This window comes from Panicum hallii, chromosome 3 (genome assembly GCF_002211085.1).
Source record: "Panicum hallii strain FIL2 chromosome 3, PHallii_v3.1, whole genome shotgun sequence".
NCBI lineage: Eukaryota > Viridiplantae > Streptophyta > Magnoliopsida > Poales > Poaceae > Panicum > Panicum hallii.
In genome coordinates, this window is record NC_038044.1 from 13,339,876 (window position 1) to 13,364,087 (window position 24,212).

At 49.8% G+C, this 24,212-nt stretch overlaps 3 protein-coding genes and 1 pseudogene across 3 annotated transcripts; all 4 read left to right on the plus strand.

Annotated features, from left to right (window-relative positions):
- The first annotated feature begins 669 nt into the window (after positions 1–669).
- LOC112884143 (respiratory burst oxidase homolog protein A-like) lies at positions 670–8,977 on the plus strand. Its single transcript, XM_025949493.1, has 14 exons — positions 670–1,378; positions 1,476–1,635; positions 1,727–1,775; positions 2,412–2,525; positions 4,295–4,717; positions 5,573–5,956; positions 6,046–6,141; positions 6,215–6,330; positions 6,441–6,608; positions 6,693–6,852; positions 7,025–7,222; positions 7,316–7,444; positions 7,641–7,719; positions 8,136–8,977. The coding sequence occupies exons 1-14, from the start codon at positions 670–672 to the stop codon at positions 8,243–8,245; spliced, it is 2,895 nt and encodes a 964-aa protein (XP_025805278.1). The 3' UTR covers positions 8,246–8,977.
- Positions 8,978–16,927: 7,950 nt separating this feature from the next.
- On the plus strand, positions 16,928–18,834 carry LOC112887290 (anthocyanidin 5,3-O-glucosyltransferase-like). The gene has a single exon (XM_025953429.1). It carries the CDS (start codon positions 17,162–17,164, stop codon positions 18,617–18,619), a length of 1,458 nt encoding a protein of 485 aa, XP_025809214.1. The 5' UTR covers positions 16,928–17,161; the 3' UTR covers positions 18,620–18,834.
- A 426-nt stretch (positions 18,835–19,260) lies between these two features.
- Positions 19,261–20,581, plus strand: LOC112884939 (annotated as a pseudogene).
- Positions 20,582–22,180: 1,599 nt separating this feature from the next.
- On the plus strand, positions 22,181–24,074 carry LOC112884936 (anthocyanidin 5,3-O-glucosyltransferase-like). The gene has a single exon (XM_025950585.1). It carries the CDS (start codon positions 22,425–22,427, stop codon positions 23,850–23,852), a length of 1,428 nt encoding a protein of 475 aa, XP_025806370.1. The 5' UTR covers positions 22,181–22,424; the 3' UTR covers positions 23,853–24,074.
- The last annotated feature ends 138 nt before the right edge of the window (positions 24,075–24,212 follow it).

Consider the following 24,212-nt stretch of genomic DNA (forward strand, 5'->3'; position numbering starts at 1 on the left):
AGCAGCCATGGCAACTGGCCTCCGATGGTTACAGGTCAATTCTTCTCTTTCCCTGCCCGATCATCCCCGTCCACGGTCAGCGACGCTCTTTCTCCCCGACTCCAGCTACTGCATTGTTCGGTTTCGTCTCAGCTGTTAAATCCGCCGCCACGCAACTGTAGATGATGCAGATTTGACCTGGAACCACGAGTAAAATCTCGCTGCGGACGCGTGCAGATCACACTTAAACAGGGCAGTAATATTTTTCTGGGCTGGCGCCTGGCGGAGCGGATATACGGCCGCGGGCCGCGGCGCCGCAGCTCCCAGGCTTTTTTACGTTTTGTTCTCGGGGCGGCGTCGGCTCTGTCCCCGATAAATTGCTCGCCGTGTCTCCCCTTTCCTCCGCTCGGCCCCGGCTCGCTTGGACCCGCCTGTCCTCGGCACGAGGGTGCGGGTGCCTTCCTCCTCGCACGCACACGCGCGCGCAGCCAGCGAGAAGGGAGAGAGGAGGGGGCGGAGGGTGACCGTGAGTGACTACAAGCTACCGCGTTTTAGGTCGCGCCCGCTTGGACTGTTGCGCCTGCGCGAGCTAGCTACATCGCGCTCCGTCCCACCCAAATCGTCAAAGGAGTTTGGTGGTGGCTGGCTGGCTTGCAGCGGGTAGCAGCGCCAGGCGGTGGGGAGGAGGCGATGCGAGGAGGAGGAGGAGGAGGGCCGGGCGTCGCCACGCCGGGCCGCCCGCGATGGGGCTCCGGGGTGACGACGCCGCGGTCGCTGAGCACGGGCTCCTCGCCGCGCGGGTCGGACCGGAGCTCCGACGATGGGGAGGAGCTGGTCGAGGTGACGCTGGACCTGCTGGAGGACGACAACATTGTGCTGCGGAGCGTCGAGCCGGCCGCGGCGGCGGCCGCGGCCGGGCTGGGGGTGGGGGCGTCGCCTTCGTCGTCGGGGGCGCCTCCCCCGCCCCGGCGCCACCCGGAGCCGCCGTCCGGGGCGCCGTCGCGGTCGCGGTCGCCAGCCATGCGCCGGACCTCCTCGCACCGCCTGCTGCAGTTCTCGCAGGAGCTCAAGGCCACCGCCAGCCGCGCCAAGCAGTTCTCGCAGGACCTCACCAAGCGCTTCACGCGCACCCAGAGCCGCGCGAATCTCGTCGGGGAGACAGGCGCCGCCGCCGCCGCCGCGCCCTCGGGCATCGACGCAGCCCTCGAGGCCCGCGCGCAGCGCCGCCGCCGGGCGCAGCTCGACCGCACCAAGTCCGGCGCGCACCGCGCGATCCGCGGCCTCCGCTTCATCAGCGGCGGCAACAAGACCAGCAACGCCTGGATCGAGGTCCAGGCCAACTTCGACCGCCTCGCACGCGACGGCTACCTCTCCCGCGACGACTTCCCCAAATGCATAGGTTCGTTTCAATCCCTCTCCGCGCATCCATTTCCAGAACCCCCCCGCGCTTCCCAAATGATTAGTAGTTCCTAACCGCATTGGAGTTTCGGATGCAGGGATGACGGAGTCGCAGGAGTTCGCGATGGAGCTGTTCGACACGCTCAGCCGCCGCCGCCAGATGCAGGTGGACAAGATCAACAAGGATGAGCTGCGCGAGATCTGGCAGCAGATCACAGATAACAGCTTCGACTCGCGCCTGCAGATCTTCTTCGACATGTAACTCCCCACAATCCACGAACTCCTATATGAACACCATCAGTTATGCAGTTCCATTAACGTGTCCTCGTTTTGGTATAATTTTAATCAGGGTGGATAAGAATGCAGATGGCCATATCACGGAGGCGGAGGTGAAAGAGGTAAACAAAAACAATTCCCCCGTGGCTGTGCTTGGTGTTTTCACTGGCATTTTTTCTTTGCTCTTGCTGATTGGGGATATTTCGATAGAATTATTTAGAGTCTTTTGATAATTGAGCTGTCCATTTCCATGCCTCTGTAGTCTGAACATACGTACTTGTTTTTTGTTGTCTTACAAGTTTATGCTCCCGGATTTTACGCATAAGGATTACGGAATCGGTAGCTTGGGAAAACATTGCCGACTAATCGAGGCATCCCGGCGAAACTGGCGGGGAAAGCATCCCCACCACCGGCTGGCCGGTCTCCACACATCATTTTTTTTGTTGAGCAATTGATATTGTTTGTTCTAGAACGTGGGAGGGGTGTTTCGTAAATTTACTATTGATAGAGATAGAGCTGAGCCTTCGGACACCAGAAGGCAGTAGTTGGTGGGGGCATTTCCGTCATGCTGCCTAATAATCTGTTCAAACGATGCGTGGAAAGGAGGCAGCTTTTGGATTAGAGTTTAATTTATTTAGTTAGCTGAGGTCATCGTGGAAAGGGCCAGACCAGGTTGTTTGTATAGGTTACTTTTTTCGAGGTGTGAAAAGGATGGTTGGTGATCAGTTGATTGAAAATTGCCATTGTTCTGTTTCCAGATTATTATGTTAAGCGCTTCAGCTAATAAACTGTCGAGACTTAAGGAGCAAGCTGAAGAGTATGCCGCCTTGATCATGGAGGAACTTGATCCCGAAGGGCTTGGCTACATTGAGGTAAATAACATATGTTTTATCCTGCACCGTGCATTATCTGTGACAGAAGTTGGTGCACATAATTGGTTCCATGATCCTATCTGTATTGGCTGATTTCGAAGGTGCTCAGGAGAAACATATTAACTGGAAAAGCGTGTTATCTTAAGGAATATAGTGAGAAAATAGTGAGTATATTGGGCATATATGGGTTTTAAATGACGTTGCCCAGCTGCATTAACTTGTTTTTTTTTGCCATTTTAACAAAACGACACGGTATGGTTGGTCCTCAGTTCTGTAATATTTGGTAAAGACTGAAAGCGAAAGTTGACCAACTTTTCCATCAAAAGAATCCCGTTCCTGATAGTGCCAGCAAGGAATCATCAGGTGGATATGCTCTACCTTAGTTTTGTCTTATAGGAAAATATACTAAGATCTACAGTACCATATAAATGCACTATCAAGACATTTATGGTGGATTTAATGAAACTAATTTGATGTTGTAGATGCTGGTATTTTTATAAACTTGGTCAAAGTTAAAAAAGTTTGACTTAGAACAAAACATCCATAACTGATCTTAAGTTTTGAATTTGTCCCAATGAAGCATTCTGGTTGACTGGTCGTCACTGGGTATCATCTGCTTCTCCATTTATTCCTGAATGTCATTAATCATATTTAGACTGACTATTTTAAGGTAGAGCATATCCACCTGATGATTGATGATGATGATGACTGATCCTACATCTGTCAAATACAAGGCTAGGAGTCTTGATGTCCTTTCTTGAAGGAAAGTTGCCTAGTAGTTGCTGCTGATAGTTTCATTAGGTGTCTAATGCTAATTGTATTTGTTTTGAACAAAGTGGCACATCTAGTTCCGTGTTATTTAGATAATAATTCTATACAGTATGGCTAGTTATGTACTTATGCATCTTCCAGTCTCTGAGATAGTGTGAGTACAATTGAGAACCAAGTTCATGTCCCACCTTCCCCCAAGGGAATTATTGCGTGCATGTTCCACAGCATGTATGGTGGGCTCATATGGAAGCCATGTGCACCGGCAGGTGCAATTATAATCTTGAAGGGACCATCTGCGGTTTGCTCGATTGGTTGACTTTTGTCCCTTAAATCGTGTACGGTTAATCTGCTTCTTTTTCTCTCTCTCTGAGAATTGTAATTTAGGATGCCCCCATCCTTGGCCTCTTTGTCCTGTTATTTGTATCGATGGGATTGATTTTACTAAGACAGTACTGTGAATTGTTAGTGTTAGTTCCACTTGAGCAATAATGCAATAATACTATGCTCAAAACAATGCTTCCTTACATGCTAATAAACACAATTACTGCAGCATTTCTGAGCAGCAAAACATTGTTTTTTGTCCTGATTGATGTAAAGTTACTTTTAGGTACTAATCGTTATCCTCAATCTTATCCCTGTGTAATATTTCTGAGCAGTTGGACTGCTCTGAAGTCTGAAACAAGGATTCTTTTGCTTGGAAATTTCCTTTCGTATAGGGAGTTCCTCACTGTCATTTTTAGAAGTTTATTATAATTTTGTTCTTTAATTTCAGTACTAAATTATCATTTTTTCCACATTTTAAGTGTGCCATGTTTACATGTACAACTGTTATATTGTATCAGTTTAGGTGTGAACCTGATCAATAACATGTACGTTGAAATCTACAACAAATATCTTGGGATGATGCTCCATATTATTTTTTCCAATTTTATCTGGCTTTAGAGGTGGAGTGCAATTTGTGACATTGAAAAAATAACTGCTTCTGACTGGCATTGCAGCTCTGGCAATTGGAGACACTGCTACTGCAAAAGGATACCTATGTGAACTACAGCCAGGCCTTGAGCTACACAAGCCAGGCACTAAGCCAGAATCTCGCTGGTCTAAGGAAAAGGAGTCCGATCAGAAAAATTAGCAGCACATTGAACTACTATCTGGAGGACAACTGGAAACGTCTGTGGGTGCTTGCATTATGGATTGGGATAATGGCTGGATTATTCATTTGGAAGTTCATCCAGTACCGCAACCGGTATGTCTTTCATGTGATGGGCTACTGTGTTACAACTGCAAAGGGTGCTGCTGAGACTCTCAAGCTGAACATGGCACTTATTCTCTTGCCTGTATGCCGCAACACCATCACCTGGCTGCGGAATACAAAAGCTGCAAGGGCATTGCCATTCGATGACAACATAAACTTCCACAAGGTTAGCCAGTATAGACTCAAATTACTTCTTTCTTGTCCTCCAGACCAAAATTTAGGAGGTTTTAGTTTTTCCTAAGTTAAACTTCTCTAACTTTGACCAAGCTTATAGAAAAATGCACCAACATCTTTAACATCAAATTAGTGCCATTATCCACCTGAAATATGTCTTGATAGTGCATTTATTTGTTATTTTAGATGTACTATATTTTTGTATAAACTTGGTCAAAGTTATAAGAATTTGACTCTGAACAAAACTAAAACCTCTCATATTTTGGATTGGAGGGAGTATACATTACATCTTAATTAATGGATTGTCCCTCCATACATGATACATTGTCTGAAGGCTTTGTGTAATGTCCCTATGGTTAGAATCAGGTCATAATCTAGATTGTTATAACCCAATCAAATAGTCATTTTGTGCCTATGTTAGATCAAACTGAATACTCATTGTTCTTGACCAGAAGTATTTTGTCCGTCACAAGGTAGGCACTAATCTACCCTTTGCCATTTACCTAACAAAGAAATCATTTGATTCATCGAAGCATACCCATACCTTATATTCATTTAAAGAAGGTACTAGGGAAGCTAAAACCATTTGGTTGGAAACACCCAAATTGTCATGGGCCATGTTTGGACCATAGAAATTTGCTAAAAGCAATAGTTTTGGGCAATGCCATGTCAAGGCAGCTCATGCCATACCCGTTCTTGCTGGCTATGGTGTAACAGAAACATATAATGGGGTGATCAGTGGCACCTCATAAGGGCTTTTGTCATAAAAGGACATATGATATTTCATTCAGTGAAAATCAAGAATATGGCTAAAAGCACAAAATTGTTGCTTGTGTTGTAATGGCAGACTATTGCAGCGGCAATTGTGGTTGGTGTTATCCTTCATGCAGGGAACCACCTTGTATGTGATTTTCCGCGGCTCATAAGTTCACCAGAGGAAAAGTATGCTCCGCTGCACCAGTACTTTGGGGATAAGAAGCCAACATATTTAGACCTGGTCAAAGGAGTGGAGGGCATAACAGGGGTAATCATGGTTGTGTGCATGCTTATTGCATTTACTCTAGCAACAAGGTGGTTCCGCCGTAGCCTGGTGAAGCTCCCAAGGCCATTTGACAAATTAACTGGCTTCAATGCATTCTGGTACTCCCATCATTTGTTCATCATTGTGTACATAGCACTCGTTATTCATGGAGAGTGTTTATACCTTATCCACGACTGGTACAAAAAGACGGTGAGATAATCTTAATTTTTTTCTTAACTATCTGGACCTCAATCACTATGTGCATGTGTAATATATATATGATATATTATTTTGTACAGACATGGATGTATCTCTCGGTGCCTGTTGGTCTGTATGTTGGGGAGAGGACTCTTAGGTTCTTCAGATCGGGCAGTTATTCTGTCCGGCTATTGAAGGTCACCCCTGAAGAATTTAGAAATCTGAGTATTGATTTTGTTTTCAGTTCTCTGACCCATAGTTCCTTTGCAGGTGGCCATATATCCTGGTAATGTTTTGACATTGCAGATGTCTAAGCCTCCCACATTCCGTTACAAGAGCGGGCAGTATATGTTTGTTCAGTGCCCTGCTGTTTCACCCTTTGAGTGGTGTGTGGCTCTTCTTTGTAACTAAACTATTCCTAGATCCCAAATTTTGTGTTTTTGGACACCTTTTTTTCTTCTTCTGTAAGTAGTAAAACACTTAATTCCACTTTCAGGCATCCTTTCTCAATAACTTCGGCACCTGGGGATGACTATCTAAGCATTCATGTTCGGCAACTTGGTGATTGGACACGGGAGCTTAAGCGGGTATTCTCAGCAGCTTGTGAGCCACCAGTGGGTGGGAAAAGTGGCCTTCTTCGAGCAGATGAAACAACTAAGAAAGCGTATATTCATTCCCATATATTCATATTACTACTTAATAATCTGTTTCTGCAATTGGGGGTTCATTTTTTTTTTTGGAAATTCAGCTTACCAAAACTTCTGATCGATGGACCATATGGGTCTCCTGCACAAGACTACAGCAAGTATGATGTTTTACTACTTGTTGGATTAGGGATAGGTGCCACACCTTTTATTAGCATATTGAAAGACTTGCTCAATAACATCATCAAATTGGAGGAAGAGGAAGTAAGTGATTCTTCTCATGTAGTGCCCATTATAGTTTTTTTTGGTGACCTAGGAACCAACAATTGATTTAATTCTTATTTTCTTTGTGATTCAGTTGGCCATCTGTTCAAATATTTTTTTCTCACCAATACTAGATAGGCCAGGAATTAATTTATTTGCCTAAAATCTTCAGGAAGCTTCAAGCGATCTTTACCCACCAATTGGTCGCAGTAAGGCACATGTTGATCTTGACACCCTTATGAGGATTACCTCAAAACCAAAGAGGGTTTTGAAGACAACAAATGCTTACTTCTATTGGGTGACACGTGAACAAGGCTCTTTTGATTGGTTTAAAGGAGTCATGAATGAGATTGCTGAACTAGATCAAAGGGTATGTATCATCTAACCCTTTTTCTTTTACATATCATGCTATGTGCTTTCTCTTTGCAAATTTGTTCTTACAGATGTCCTTGTTCACTATTAGAATATAATTGAGATGCACAACTATCTCACAAGTGTTTATGAGGAAGGGGATGCTCGGTCAGCACTCATCACGATGCTGCAAGCTCTCAATCATGCCAAGAATGGCGTTGACATAGTTTCAGGAACCAAAGTAAGTTCTAGTACTCCTGCATCTTGCTGTAAAGCGTTGAACTTTACTGTATTATAGGATGAGGAATAATACCTCGTAATGTTCAGTACGCAACTTATAATTTCATTTTGTTATTGACATTCGGCCTTTTTTCCAGCCCAACTTGCCTGGGATAAAAGGATGTGTTCTCATTATACTGTTTTGCTGTTATTTGCAGGTCCGGACACATTTTGCAAGGCCAAATTTTAAGAAAGTCCTATCTAAGATAGCCACCAAACATCCTTATGCTAAAATAGGTCAGATACTTTTCATATTCCTGATATAGTAGAAATTTTTCTTTTTAGCTGCAATATGTCATTCAGGATGGGAGTTTCGTTTAGCCCTTCGTAAAACCTGGATTAGCACTTTTATATAACTAAAATAAGGAGCTTCCTGTAGTGAAAATACCGATTCTCAGTGGTACATACAACAGAACAGGATGTTTAGTATGCGTAGACATGGTAAACAACTAGAAAGTTTCCTTGCAAAAATAAAAGGAATTTTGAAAAGTCTACTTTTTTTGTTCTAATTTCATGCCCTGAAAAAAAAAAATCTAGAAGGGGGGTTGGGGGGGGGGGTGTAAAGACACCATTTCTGGCTGAACCAATAATCTCGATACCATCTTCTGTAGTCTGAGCATTGTAAATAAGGTAATTTTTCTTGTTGTGTACAGGAGTGTTCTACTGTGGGGCCCCAGTTTTGGCACAGGAACTTAGCAAACTTTGTTATGAATTCAATGGCAAGTCTACAACGAAATTCGAGTTCCACAAGGAGCATTTCTGACATAACAAGGTAAATACAGAATAGGGGAAACAAGGGGGAAGAAGATGTGTTGTATGTAAAGCCATGTTTGCTTTAACGTGTTGCCTTCTTCGCAATTGAGTTGGAAGAGCTAGGGATTCTGCACATGGTGTTGTGTCATCACGGCGCCCTCCTCACCGTGATACTACAACCAGTTACAGCAGCGACACCTATTGCTTGAGATATTCAAATACAATAAGAGCACATAGAAAGGTAAATGGGGGAGCAGCTGGTACAATCACATGGTTTCCATCAGAGATTGAGCAGCAGATACCCCAGGTGGATGTGGACCAGCAAGGGCCAAGCTGGGGATTCCCTCAATAAGATCCCCCATGCGCGGAGTCTGACAGTTTCTGAGGATGGTTGTGATTGTAAGCAGCGTGATGGTAGGACATAGGATGAAGGCCAGGATGTCACAAGGCTATCTAACTGTATATTTGCATGCAGCTGAGTGGTTGACTGAGGCCACATGTTTGTTCTAACTTTGTAATTATACACGGGGATGAAAAAACAGGAAGGAGTATAGTTGGTTTTTGTATGTAGTGTAGGTTGGTAGTGACTGGGCCCAGATTGCCGGGCCCAAATTTGATTGAAGCGTGTTTTGCTGCCTTGTCTGAGTGGGAAGATGCAAATTCTTTTTAGGCCCCGAGTGTATGATTGAATATTTGAATGCTGTATATCTTACTTTAGTGAAGCCCTTGTTTAAATTTTTTCCCCCGGCTGTTTATGAGGCGTCGAAATGGAAGGATTACATGTGGTAATTGATGATCACTTTGGTGAAATTTGCACGAATAGTTGCACCTGGTGTGGTAGATCTGGTACCTGCTGCTTAATGCAAGACGCCGAACGCTTGTACATGCTGGAATCTTGGCGTGATGACTTCGAGAATTGTTTGTGGAATCTTTCTGATTTTCAATGCTAGTTGGTGCAGATAGTATTTTGCTACACGTAGGTAGTGTGTGTGTGGTTCGGATATGTGCACGCGCGCCCTCTCTGATGAAAAAGAAAGATTCGCAGGGGTTTACAATTTGGATGCAAGGCTTTGCACCAGCACCACAATGAAGTTTGAACCCACCGCTGCTGATGCTCGAGCATGACAACGGGACTGGGAAGCTTAGCATCAGCAGCTTACGTTTTGGCAGCTTTAACATCGTCGACAACCTCGTACCGCGTCGGCGGCGGCGTCGAGTGCCACCACGTCCCCGGCGTGGACCGCCGCGGGGATGGCAGAAGTCACCGGCGGCGGCGGGATCTCGCTGGCTGCTATGGAGTGGAGGTGGCCCCACAAAACTTTAAGGAAGATAATATATACATATAGCCCCCGGGTATTTTTCAATTAACCCCCTATTGGGATCGCGATTAATAATCGCGATCCGAATATTTGTATATAGCCCCTGTAAATTTTCAAATAACCCTCTGATTTGGATCGCGATTATTAAGCGTGATCCGGATTTTTGCATATAGACCCTAGCTTCATGGTTCGGATCTGCTGCTTCTTCCTCCGGCCCACCCGCCGTGTCCTGCCCACCGCCGCCGCCGTCGCCCCCACCCCTCAGTCCCGGCCGGAATCAAGAGACACTATCCCGCCCAGCAATCGCCCGCTGAACACCAGGAACCATCAAGGTTTTCCACTCTTCTGCTCCCCGCAACTGCCGGACGCCGTGGGCTCGCGTGCCCGGGCTGCGCGCTTGTGCTCGCACACTGGCTAGGCATGGCGGCCATGGTTCGCACTTCGCGTTCGTCTTCCCCCAGAACGTTCGCAGCTGCGAAACCGTGGGTGGTGGAGTGTGATTGTCTGCAACTGCAGGATGTCGATGTGCTTGTTCTTCAGTGCTTCAGATTTCACAGCCACTTTGTGTCCGATGAAACCTTTCTCGTTTTCGTCGATCTCTTGACGCAACTCATTGATCTCCTTTAATTTGGCCCGGTCAATATGCATGTGCGTATATCAGTCTCAGATCCGACTTGATCTGCTTCTCTGCTTCATGTAAGCTTCAGTTCCTACTGGATTAAAACACAGGGCAAAATGCAAGGCTGTTTCAGAATGTGTAAGCCTGAAAGTCATGTTCAAGCTCATGGATGGAACAAATCAAGGAATTGGCACTAGGAGATATGGCTTTCAGTAGCAACAGGAAATGCAGGTTCAGTCATATCATACCTTAGCTGATCCAGCCTCTTCTCTCTTGATGAGTCGAGATCAGAGAAAACGACAATGGCTTCATCACCGGAAGCATGCCTTTGCTCGGTACTCTGCTGGGGAGAAAATTCAGTGCCAAATTAGCTACAGTCCTGACCACTTAACATCTGGGCTCTGCAGTTATTTCAGAGTTGAGATCTCACAACCGCCAAGTGATGGATGCAGGAGGGGCGGGGAAGGCAAAGACGCCCTTGCTCTTGTGGTGCCTGCAACACCAAATTCAGTATCGATGAGCTCGCAGAAGAGGACACTTCGAAGAAACTTCAGAAGCCGTTGGCATGATGCTGAACAATCTGAATCGGTGCTGTTACTCACCGTCGCAAAATTCTTGAACTTGCAGAACGGACGCCGGTAGATGAAAGCACGCGCGCCGGACATGGAGCCCTGGCCCCTACGTCGCCGCCGCCTCGCGCCTCCGGTACCGGAGACGCGTTCCTGCCTGGCACCCCCAACCAACCAACGCCGCAAGCGGCGAAGCCTTTGGGACTGTCCTGAGGAGAGCGTTCTGCCTCTCGAGGTCCGGGATGACCTCGGAAAACCAGGCGAGCTCGCGGCGGGGTTATGGTGGCCTCGGACGCCGCTGCATGCCGGCGTGCACGGCCCAAGGCAAGATGACGCGCAGAGGATCAACATGTTGGTCCGTAGGTCCTTGCGCGTTGTATAAGTTGCCGCCGCCGCCGGCCCGGCCAGGCTTCTGTCGAGGAGCGGCGGCGGGACGGACGGCGTTCTCGAGCAGCTACAGTGGCAGCCGTCGAGCTCCGCCGCTCGCCATCCTGGCTCGTTGCGCCCGACATTCGCGGCTCCCGGGACCGGAAACGACCAAGTCAGACAGCGACCCTGTCTAATCGAGCCGCACAAGTCTGATCGGACGGCCTCGAGGACCCAAGGGGTGGATGATAATTGAAATACCGTCCACCCCCGAGTCCCCGACCCCGTCAGGCCCTCCACGAGCGCCGGCTCGCCACATGTGGGGGCGCCGCCGCGGCGGCCAGCATCCCGTCCGTCAACTTCCACGTGCTGGCGGGGAGGCGGAGGACCAGGGGGCCGCCGCCGCGCGAACGCGCCGCTCTGGGGCTACCTCCGCTCGGTGCTCCCCTCCGTGCGCGCGCTCGTCCTCGACATGTTCTGCGTCGGCGCGCTCGACGTCGCCGCGGGGCTCGGCGTGCCGGCCTACCTCCGATCCTCTACACCTCCGGCGTCGGCAGCCTCGCCGTCAACCTACACCTGCCGCACATGCAGGCCGAGGTGGGCGCCAGCTTCGGGGACATCGGCGCCGCGCCGCGCCGCTCCGGAACAGCAGCACCGTCACGCGGCAGACGGTACCGCCAGAGCCTTGCCATTTCTTTTGCCATGGTCAGAAGGCGTCTCTCGCTTGGTCTGTGATCGTTGAAAGTTACCCCATTCCTGTGCTTCCAAATAGACCAGCTAACAAGCAGGAGGAGGACGTTGAAACGGGCCCCGCAGGCACCTGCACCGGCTTCGGAATTTCCCACAGTCGAGTTACTTCCGAAAACTGTCTATCTACTATAATTTAATTCTATATCACACATGGCATGGAATCGTTGGATCTTCATCCACCAGATCATTTGAAAAGGCCATCATAAATTCAGGAATTTCTGTTCGACAACGCCATCCACCGCAAGGATCGGACCCGGCCTCCTGCGCCGTGGCGAGGACGAGTTCGCCGTCGCCGACCTCAAGGTGCTCATACCCGGCGACAACGATTCCGCGCCGGTGGAGGCCGAGCTCTCCCGGTACCGCTCCAACGCCGGCGGCTCCCAGCAGTGGGAGGCCAAGCGGCTCCTGATCCGCCGGCGCGAGGACACGCGACATCGTCGCCTTCGAAGGCTGCCTGTGCTGGATCGACTACTACAGGGGCATCCTCTTCTGCGACGCGCTCGACGAGGACCCCGTGCTCCGGTACGTCGAGCTGCCGGTGGCGCCGCCCGAGGGCACAACCCGCACCACCCGGAGTTCGGCAGGTCGCACCCGTTCGTGACGCGGAGCGTGTGTGTCACGGACGGCGGCGGCGCGATGAGGTTCGTCAACGTCGCCCGCGCCGACGGGGAGATCGCGAGCAGGCGCAGGCCTGGCTCTGGTTTCGCCATCACCGCCTGGTCGCTGGTGACGCCGTTGAACTCCGAGAGGTTGGGCTGGGCGATGGATGGCGCCATTGAGTCTGACAGGCTCTGGATGCACGACTCGTACGCCAAGCTTCGCCTTCCGCTCCTCTCGCCGGAGTTCCCCTTCGTGAGCCTGCGTGAACCCGACGTCGTTTACGCCGTGCTGACGGAGAGGCACTGCGCCGATGGGAAGACATGAATGCTTGTGATTGACATGAGAAGGAAGGCACTGCGATTGGCCGTTCCCTACACTGAGGTGGAAGATTTTGATCTTGGCGAGGATGATAAGGACGTTGAGCTGGCCTCCTTCAACATCTACAATAACATTCCCGTTCTTCCCAGCTTGTTCTCCATGTACTTGAGCACACGAGCATAAGCGTAATTTTTCCATTATTTTTTTATTCATCCACATCTTATGTACTTCAAGCACCTAAAATCGCACGATTTTACTATTGGCTTGCCAATGAGATGATGCATTTGTATATATGTTGGCTCTCTTGCAGCTGGGCCTGAGACTTAGAAACGCCACGGCCCACGGCCCAAATACACTGCCATTTAGCAGTTCCCTTTTCCTAAAAAGAAAAAAAAAGCAGCTCCCTTTGACATCACGTGCTCCTGTATCAGCACGAAAAACAACTGGACTCGGTGCCCTTCTCATTCAGGACAGCAACTGAACGAAGCAAAATTGTGCGAACCAGTTGTCTGGTTCGCTCGCGAAATGATTCAGCATACGCGCGGGAACAAGAGCTACTTGCTTTGCCCGTGACCGATGCCCCGAGCTGAGCGAGCCGGCCGAGCGGTCTGCCATCGCCGATTCGCCGCCGTAGACCATATTCTCTGTTGTGCGGTTCCGGTGGTGCCGCGCGATGCCATCATTGTCACGACCCAAACTCATGAAAACATGATTAAAAAGCTAATGCCACGTCATCATGAGCATCATCCCATCATACTCAAGCATCATGTGCATATTTGATTGAAGTATTTATTTCTACCTTGCTTTTTGTAAGTGATGTTGAGGAACAAGTTCAAATTTTGTTAAGTAACTATGCCCCCAAAATATTTTATTCAAATAATAGAACTCAAATGGTGAATTTTCAACATTTTTCTCAATTTTTGGATATTTAACCCGAGCCATAAAATTCTTGAAAAATTGGAAAACTATGGCTTTTCTCGAATTTTTGTGAGCAATCTTTAAGAGACTTTTGAGTGTTAGTTGTTGCATTGTGTTCTTGGTAGTATGATCTTCTTCCACTAAAAATTTCGGAAATTTTGGAGCCCACAAAATAGCAGTTTTGGAATTTGGAAACTAGAGCTTTATTTTTCGGGTGATTTTTTTCTGCCGGCCCCACCTGTTAGCCGCACACCAGCCCCTCCCCGCGCCCCCAGGCCCACGCGCGTTAGCCCCTCCCTCCGCCTTCCTCACGCACCCGCGCCCGCCCGTTGGCCGGCCGCGCGGCGGCGTCGCTTCGACGCCCGCCGGTTGGCCAGCGCGGCCTCGGGCGGGAATTATCCCGCGCCCGCCCGCTCACCTCCTCTTCTCTCTCTCCATTTCGAACGCTGCCTGTTCTCCTTCCCCCGACCGAACCCTAGCTCCACCTCTTCCTCTCCCCTCCGCTCCGCCGGCCGCCGTATTCCGCCACCGTCGGTGAGCCGCCGCCCGATTGGCCGCGCGTGCACCGCCCCCTCCACTCCCTCACTCGATTCGAGCTCTCACCAACCCATCTCCCCTTCCGCAGGTGCTCCCCGGCAACGCCGCCCGCCCGCCGCCACCTTTCCTCATCGCGCCGTCGCTCGCCGCCCCGCTCCACTCGCCCGTGCTGCGGGTGAGCACCCTTGCCTTGTTGTGCTGCCCGTGCGCGCGCTACCCCGTCCCGTTCGCGCCCCCGCCGCGTCGCTGCCCATCGGCCGCCACGACGCCGCACCACGCCCTGGCCTTGACTCCGCCCGGCCCCGGGCTGCAGCCTGGGCCCGCCTGTCGGCGCCCAGGAGCGCTAAATCCGGGTGGATCTAGCATTTTCTGCCCGGTTCCTTCTATTATTTCATGCTGTGATTTTGTAAATTGCCTAGAAAATTGTATAGATCTCCAAAAATGGTGAAACTTGTTGTTTGTTTGCTCTGTGATAGATCTACCAGGAAAAGTTATGGTTGAGCATGTTAGAGTCCAATGCGTTAAGTAATATTTTATTCCTTCTAAATCAAGTTAATTACTTAACTTGCTGTGTAATGCTCTAAAAATGCCAAATTAAATCGTGCTAGATTCGTTGTGAAATGCTTTATCTAATGGTGCAACTTGTATAAATGACTCTAGGCTTTTTGGTACGGTTTAGTGTGTTTAATAGTTTTCTGCCCTGCAAGCTTACTAATTTCATAACTTTAGTTTGAAAAGTGATAAAAATAGCAAAACCACTTTTTTTACCATTTTTATCATGTCTTTTGTCTCTGGTAATTCTCTAAGGATTTATTAAAATTCTTTGAATATCTTTTAAGATTTAACTTGATTCTAGTAGCTGAAAATTGTAAATAACATAAGTAATTCCACAAAATTAATTTGGCTGCAAATTCAACTCTCATGATTTCCTTTTGATATACCCTGTGTGCAGAAATAAAATCATGATTATGCTTTCTAAGTTGTTGTGGTAGCAAGGTCGCCTTCGGTCTTAGAACTAAAATTAGTAAAATTAGTAATCGAGTTTTGTTGTGCTATTGTTTGCATTGCTTCCTTGTGTTAAGTGACACTCTATTTTCATTTCATATCATGCCATATCCATATCATTGGCATCATTCTAATGCACACATCTCGTTTATGCATTATAGTGACCGAAATGCCGGAGAACGAACCCGTTGAGCCCGCCGAGACCGTCGAAGCCGAGTCGGGAACCGAGTTTGTCGTTGGGCAAGAAGATAACCAAGGCAAGTAGCTAAGCATGATTCCTTGATCCGCTTAACTTATTTAGAATTAATTATCTCACTTGGGTATATATGTTTATGCTATATATTTATCTATTGCATCGTCGACCCTAATTTTATGCTATGACTTCCCTTACTTTTACTTCCATATCCTTAACACGTGTAGTTAACAACTAATTGATTAAGCAAATGCTTATCCATACTTAGAGTTGGTTTTTAGTTTGCAAGAAGCTTCGGAATAGGGTCACCTTGCTCATTACACCACTTTTAGCTATATTCGCACTTATTTGGTTTGAATGTTTAAAGTTCGGAAAGGTTTAGTTGGGAAGTTATGTCATGATTTGAGCGGAAGGTAGGGTCTAGAGAAAGGAGTCTTGGAGGTATAGTCCGCTTGAATCGGTTATGGACCATCCGTGGATGATTTCGGATTTGAGCACTTATCGTACTACCACATATCCATTCATGGGGTGGATAAACCGATTACCTTCTAGTTCTAATCTTTGATGCACGGTCCTAGATGCGTGGCTATAGGGCTTTGTAGCCTAGGTAACTCTCCGCGCAAGTTAGACGTTGTGTTCAACGGTTAGAACTTGTCGGGAAAGGTTGATGCGAGTACCCCCCTTGCTCAACGTGATCGGTTGAGTGAGTCGCATGGTCCTTGTGTCGTGTGGGTAAAGAAGTACACCCTTGCAAGGTTATTAAATCAATTCGAATTGCCGCGCTTTCGGTCATGAGCAAGCTCTTTATCCTATGAATTATTCATAGAAGTATCGGTTTTGTTGGATGGGTACATGTTACCTCTTTTATGATGTATAGTGGTTGGTTGATTCAATTAACTAAAACTTGAGGTGGGTTGGGCAAGTTAACTAAAATGCTAGGAAGTTAGGTGGTGAAATTAGAGAGCTCATGCTTATTTAATATTACTTAACTTTAAAGCTTTATTTTTGTGAGCCTTCATATACATAATCCTTGATTATTATTTATTCGAGTAAGTTTTGCGAGTACCTTCTATACTCATATTATTTTATTAACTAAGTTGCAGATGAGCCGGATGTGGTGTTTGGCCACTTCTACCCCGCCGATTCCGGCGCGGGTGAGGAGTAGACCAATGTGGATATGATGGTGCCCTTGAGCAAGATGCCATTGTTCTATCTCGTTATATTTTTTTGCTGTGCTTTTGTATTGGGGATATCATTTTGAACATTAAACTTTATGGTTTATGCCCCTCTCTAATGTTAATTGTGAGCCCAAAACTTGTATCTCGTATTTGAACTTCTAAAATTCAGATTTGGAACCTTCCTCTGTATTACTCTTGTAATGATTAGTTGCTTAACTTTGTATTAAAACTTGCTCTTTGTGGATCTTCGATGATATATGGGCTTGTGACGGTATGTGTGTTTGCATGATGGGCATATGGTGAAGCACGTATCGGTACTATCGGATTTGATATTATTTTTTGCGAATGATGTGTCGGTTCTTTATACGAGTTAATCCGTAGCACGCCATGCTAAGGATTAAACTGGGCGGTTGTCAGCATCATTGCTCGATTCGTCAGTCATACCAACCGTCCGTCCTCAACTTCCTCCAGCCCTCCACTCCATTATTCCCATCCAAGCAAGAGCTCGTGCCACTCTGCTACAGCCAACAACAAGCTACACAGCCAAGCGAAACATGAAGAAGACCGTCATCCTGTACCCGGGCCTCTCCGTCAGCCACTTCGTCCCCATGGTGGAGCTCGCCGACGCCCTCCTTGCGGAGGGCTACGCCGTAGTCGTCGCGTACATCGACCCCACCCTGAAGGAGGACATCGCCTTGCCCGCCGTCGTCGACCGCCTCGCCGCCTGCAAGCCGTCCGTGGCCTTCCACAGGCTCCCACGGATCCAGGACGCACCCGCCTTCGCCCACGGCGTCAGTTTCCTCGCCAGCTACCTGGACTTCGTGGGCAGGTTCCACGAGCACCTCCGCAACTTCCTCCTGTCCATGCCGCCCGGCAGCGTCCACGCCCTGGTCGTGGACATGATGTCCGTCGGGGTCCTCGGCGCCACCTGCGAGCTCGGGATCCCAGGCTACACCTTCTTCCCCTCGAACGCCTCCGCGCTCGCCACGGCCGTCCAGGTCTCGTCGATCCGTGCGGAAGGCCGGCCGGGTCTCTGGGAGCTGGGAGACGCGCCTCTCGACTTCCGTGGCGTCCCGCCCGTGCCGGCTTCGCATCTCACCGCCGAAGTGCTCGAGGATCCAGGGAGCGAGGTGTACAGGGCGGTGGCGAACATGTTCGCCAGGATACGAGAATCCCAAGGGATTCTAGCGAACACGTTCGGGTCGCTCGAGCCCCGTGCGGTGGGAGCCCTTTGCGACCCACGGTTTTCCCCCAAAATGCCTCCGCTGTACTGCGTCGGGCCGCTGGTCGCCGGGTCCGGCGAGGCGAAAGAAGAGGAAAAGCACGAGTGCCTGGCATGGCTCGACGAGCAACCGGAGCGCAGCGTGGTGTTCCTCTGTTTCGGAGGCACGGGCGCCGGCAACCACTCGGTGGAGCAGCTGAAGGAGATGGCCATTGGGCTTGAAAACTCCGGGCACCGGTTCCTGTGGGTGGTGCGAGCCCCTCCCTCCGGCGACGACCCGGAGAAGCCGTTCGACCCCCGCGCCGACCCAGACCTGGACGCCCTTCTGCCCGAGGGGTTCCTGGAGAGGACCCGCGGCGGCGGCCTCGTCGCCAAGCTGTGGGTGCCGCAGGTGGAGGTGCTCCGCCACGCGGCGACGGGAGCGTTCGTGACGCACTGCGGGTGGAACTCGGTGCTGGAGGGGATCACCGCGGGCGTGCCGATGCTGTGCTGGCCTCTGTACGCGGAGCAGAAGATGAACAAGACGTTCATGGTGGAGGAGTACGGGGTCGGCGTGGAGGTGCTCGGGTGGCAGCAGGGGATGGTCACGGCCGGGGAGCTGGAGGCCAAGGTGAGGCTGGTGATGGAGGGCGAGGAAGGCGAGCGGCTCAGGGCACGGGTCGCCGAGCACAAGGAAGCCGCGGCGACGGCCTGGAAGAAGGACGGCGGCTCGTCGCGCGCTGCGTTTGGCCAGTTCCTGTCGGACGCAAGGCAGCCTCACGCAGCGGCAGGGCTGACACGCCCAAGATGATAAGGTGGGTCAGCTACAATTCGGAAGCACCAAGCATCGTTGCATTTGCTCTGCAACTCTTTAGTAGTTTTTAGCGTGGTGTATATTCGTTCTATCTGAACTTCTGAAGGGCTAGGATTCATTTCGGTTGTTTTGAGCTTCGCTGTGTGGCAAACTGGTAGCCGTGTTCGATCGATGCCTCGTCCTCTTCCCAACCATACTTTTTTCTTGTTCTCTTTCGGTTTCGTGTCTCTCTCCTGTCCACTGCTCAGCCAGCGGCCACCTCTCAACATCCTATGGCCATTGCTCATGCCGAGGGGTTGTTTGGTTTACAGGACTAAAATTTACTCCCTATTATATCGAATATTTTATAACACAGGCTAATTATAAAATTAATTGCATAGATGAAGACTAATTTGCAAGATAAATCTATTAACCCTAATTAGTCCATGATTTGATAATACGGTGCTACAGTAAACATATGCTAATGATGGAGTAATTAGGTTTAATAGATCCATCTCGCGAATTAGCCTTCATATGTATAATTAGTTTTATAATTAACTCATATTTAGTTCTAATTAGCATTAGAAGATTCGATACGATAAGGACTAAACTTTAGTGCATGCAAACAAACGTCCCTAAATCCTCATTTACAAGGATGGTCTAAGGTTGCATAAACGAGGCAATATTGGAGGAAATGACTAAACCATATCGCCGTGCATGCCGGGCGAGTGGTGTGCGGCCCTCGCCGATGCACCACCAGTCACGGACGGGCCACACGTCAAGATCGGTGTGAGAATGCGATGCAAATCGCTAGCTTTTCGATCGATGTCAGTCGTCTCCGTCGCTGTTAGATCCTTTTGCGTCCACAACACCCGGCAGGCAGTACTATTGCCCTCCAAATCAAAGGACCACACACGTCGCTGTTAGATCCTTTTGCGTCCAGAGCATTGTTTGTTCTCCACCAAAGCAAGAACTTGGGATTGGGCTACTCCCAGGGTCCCAAATTCAAAACAGGTGCATACTGCTGCAACTAGCTACAGAATTGAAGCAAAGCTAGGCCATGAAGAAGACCGTGGTTCTTTACCCCGGCCTCGCCGTCAGCCACTTGGTGCCCGTGGTGCAGCTCGCCGACGCCCTCCTGGAGGAGGGCTACGCCGTCGTGGTCGCCCTCATCGACATCAGCAACGAGCAGAACATCGACTTCGCCGCAGCCGTCGACCGAGCCGCGGCCTCCAAGCCGTCGGTCACGTTCCACACGCTCCCTCGGATCAAGGACCCTCCCAGCATCGCCTACGATGCGCGGTTCATCCTCGGGTACTTCGAGCTCGTGAGGCGCTACAACAAGCACCTCGGAGAGCTCCTCTGCTCCCTGCCCCCTGGAAGCGTCCACGCGGTGATCGTGGACGCCCTGTCCAATGAGGCGATCGACGTCACCAGGGAGATGGGGATCCCGGCCTACACCTTCTTTGGCTGGAGTGCTTCCGCCCTCGCCGCATCCCTCCAGCTCTCCTTGATCCCTACGGAGGGTCAGCTAAGCTTCAAGGAGCTCGGAGACTCCCCTCTCGACTTGTTCGGTGTCCCAGGCCCGTGCCGGCCTCCCGTCTCTTCCATGAATTCCTCGAGGACCCGAAGAGCGAGATATACCAATCGATGGTGAGCTCCTTCCGCAAGAATCTGGAGGCCAACGGCATGCTGGTGAACACTTTCGCGCCGCTAGATGCCCGGGCCATAGTCACCGGAACGTGGAACGCCCGGACAGCGTTCCGGGGATGGGAATGGGGAACATTATTTTCATTCCCGCAGTGTAAAAATTCATCATAAATGTCGTTTTCCGTTCTCCGTTCCTCGTTTGAGGATCGAAATTTGCATTTTGAAAGTTTGAGGGATCTAGATAGCTCTGCGAGCCAAGTTCAAGGATCAGCCGTGGATTTTACTCTATTTTTAAAATAATGGATAAAAGTGTGGAACTATTTTGTCCTTTTTCTCCCACCAAATGCAACTCTCGTGATATGCTACTCCCAACGCTTTGTCTTTGTTTATTTTTTTTAGAGATGGAATCATGAAAGAGTATATTAAACTCGTCCTTAACTTGCCAACGCATCTCTCCCTCCCTCTCTCTCTGGGTGTGCGCGCGATTTATCATGGCGAAAACTGTAGCACCAGAGCGGCCTACATGCGACGGTTAACGTGCAATAATAATGCAATCCCCAAACAGTCAAAAGCACCTCGTGTTTGGCTCCTTGCCCCCGCCAACATTATTCTCAAACTTTGTTCTGGTTTCCATATAGTTTCATTTGGCGAAGCCACGTTGAGGTAGGGTGGTGCACGGGCACTAGGCAAAAGAAAATATGCAGGGTCTGTTTGCATGAGAGGGACTAAATGTCACATTGGAGGCTTGAACATAAATTAAATTAGAAATATTAAATATAATCTAATTACAAAATTAATTATATAAATGGAAGCTAATTCATATCCATTAAGATTAATTACTCCATAATTTGATCATGTTGTGCTACAGTAACAAGTACTAGTGATGGATTTAATAGATTCGTCTCATAAATTAGTCTCCATTTATACAATTAGTTTTATAATTAGTCTATATTTAATAGATCTAGTTGATGTCCAAACACTAAATTTCAGTCCCACAGATCGTAGCTACAGTACTGTATAAATTAGTTGGAGTTAGACGTTTCCTAGGCCTGTGAGCACGTGCACCACCATGAATTTTATACTAGCTTCGCCTCTGGTTTCATATTGCTCATTTTTTTGTGGTTAGCATCGATCGACACTACGCAGCCAGCCAAAGAAGCTGGCTGATCGAGCGCAGTCCTGTTCCTTTACACGCGTGAATTGTCATGTTCCTTGCACACGTGAATTTGGCCCGCAGTCTGGTACGTTCTACCCTTTGTTGCTGCATATGATGTCCAAGAGATCGTCCTAGATCTCTTTTTTCTAAACGGGAAAATTGCAGCTTGCCGGGAGAAAATGCATTAGCCTATCATGGGAAAATGGAGTTGATGCGCTGAAATTGCTGTAGCCAACGACATCTTTGCTCTGAAAAAGATAAAGCACAGGCAGTGGATCTTCTCGCACACACGCGTTTTCTTCTCTTAAACGTCACCCCTGACGAAAGCAATGTTCAATCAAGAGCAAGCTATCCAATCTACAGCGCCATCCATGACTGCAGCTGCAACTGCAAAGCTCCCGAAGCCCTTGCTCACTGACGAGGAGGAGGTTTGATCCGGGAACTAATTTCTATCCCTATGTTTGATAATAATTAGAGGATCTAAATAAGCTAAACAAGACAAATCCATTAATCATAATTAACCTACCATTAGCACATATTTACTGTAGCATAATATTATCAAATTATAAACTAAATTTAATGATTAGTCTCCATTTATATAATTAATTTTATAATTATTTATATTTAATACTTCTAATTTGCAACCAAAACGCATGCGACCGACATACCAAGGCGGAAATAAACTTTAAAGCCCGGTGGAACCTAAACTCCTCCGTCATCGCACAGAAACCAGCCGTGACGTAAGCCGCCGTGTCCTGACCGCTAGCTTTGATTCTTCCATTCAGATTAGTCAGTCCGACTTCGAAAGCATTAGTGCCACCATGGAACGGAACTACGGGAGGATTGCAGCGACAGGAAACGAAGGCATCTACTCGGAGCGTTCCACCCCCGGTGCTAGCAGTAGCAGCTGTTGGTTCCTTTCTCCATTCGTCAGGACCGCGAGGTCGCCTGTCCATTTCGTACAATTTCCGATCTGCCAATCCCCGCCCGCTCCGTGCATAGCAGCAGCAGGTCTGGATGGAAGCTGGGGTTGAAGCTCCAGGCCGGGGATCCATGGGGGAGAAGAAGACGTTCGTGCTCTACCCGTCGCTGGGCGTGGGCCACCTGATCCCCATGGTGGAGCTGGCCAAGCACCTCCTCCGCCGCGGCCACGGCGCGCTCATCGCCGTCGTCGACCCGCCCGACACCGACCCTGCTTCGGCCGACGCGGTGGCGCGCCTCGCGGCGGCCAACCCGGTCATCGCGTTCCGCCTCCTGCCGGCGCCGGCCAGCCCCGACGCCGGCGCGCACCCGGTGAAGCGCAGCCACGACACGCTCGCGCTCGCCAACCCCGCGCTGCGGGAGCTCCTCCGCTCGCTGCCCGCGGTCGACGCGCTCCTGCTCGACATGTTCTGCGTCGACGCGCTCGACGTCGCAGCGGAGCTCGGCGTCCCCGCCTACTTCTTCTTCCCCTCCGCGGCCGGGGACCTCGCCGTCTTCCTCAACCTGCCGTACCTCTACCCCACCCTCCCGTCGTTCAGGGAGATGGGCAGGACGCTGGTGCGCTGCCCCGGGATGCCGCCGATTCGGGGGCTGGACATGGTGATAACGATGCAGGACAAGGAAAGCGACCAGACCAAGGTCCGGCTGTACCAGTTCAAGCGCATCCCGGAGGGCAGCGGCGTGCTGGTCAACAGCTTCGATTGGTTGGAGCCCAGGGCCCTGAAGGCGCTCGAGGACGGCGTCTGCGTGCCCGGCCGGCCGACGCCGAGAGTCTACTGCATCGGGCCGCTGGTCAACGACGGGAAGAAGGGAGAGAACGGCGAGACGCACGAGTGCCTCGCGTGGCTGGACACACAGCCGGAGCGGAGCGTCGTGTTCCTCTGCTTCGGGAGTATGGGCACCTTCTCCGCCGCGCAACTACAGGAGATTGCCCGCGGATTGGAGAGCTCCGGCCACCGGTTCTTGTGGGCTGTAAGGAGCCCGCCGGAAGAAAGTGGCCAGTTCCCCGAACCGGAATTGGAGCGGCTGCTCCCGGCGGGGTTCCTGGAGAGGACGAGGGGCAGGGGAATGGTGGTGAAGAACTGGGTTCCGCAGGCGGAGGTCGTGCAGCACGAGGCGGTCGGCGCATTCGTGACGCACTGCGGGTGGAACTCCGCGCTCGAGGCGATCATGTCTGGGCTGCCGATGATATGCTGGCCGCTGTACGCGGAGCAGCGGATGAACAAGGTGTTCATGGTGGAGGAGATGAAGATCGCGGTGGAGGTGCAGGGATACGAGGAGCTTGTCAAGGCGGAGGAGGTGGAAGCCAAGGTGAGGCTGGTGATGGAGACCGAGGAAGGGAAGGTTCTTCGGGAGAGGCTCGCAGTGACTAGGGAGAAGGCATTGGAGGCCACCAAGGAAGGCGGCTCTTCCGAAGTGGCGTTCGCCGAGTTCTTGAGAGATTTGGAGAAGAAGAGCAGCTAAGGAGATGGAGAATGCCACTGATAAGGTGACTCCTCAGCGCTATATTTAAGGATTCAAACAATATCATAGAATTTGTCATCGACATAAACAAATTAAATGTTGCACCAGTAGTATTTCAGTAGAAATTGGACCAGATAGTTGGCAAAATCGTCAAGCAGAGAGATACTGGTATAATAATAAATGCAGGAGCTCAATTTGATTGTCACCTGTTAATTTTCTGAATCAAGTCGCCGATTATTGTGCTTATCCCGTATAGCATATCGTGATTTGTGCTGGAATGTGCTACTGAGGAAAGCTTGCAGTTTTTAATTAGCCCCAGCTTGGAGGGGGCAGCTACTACATACTACATTTGTGTCAATT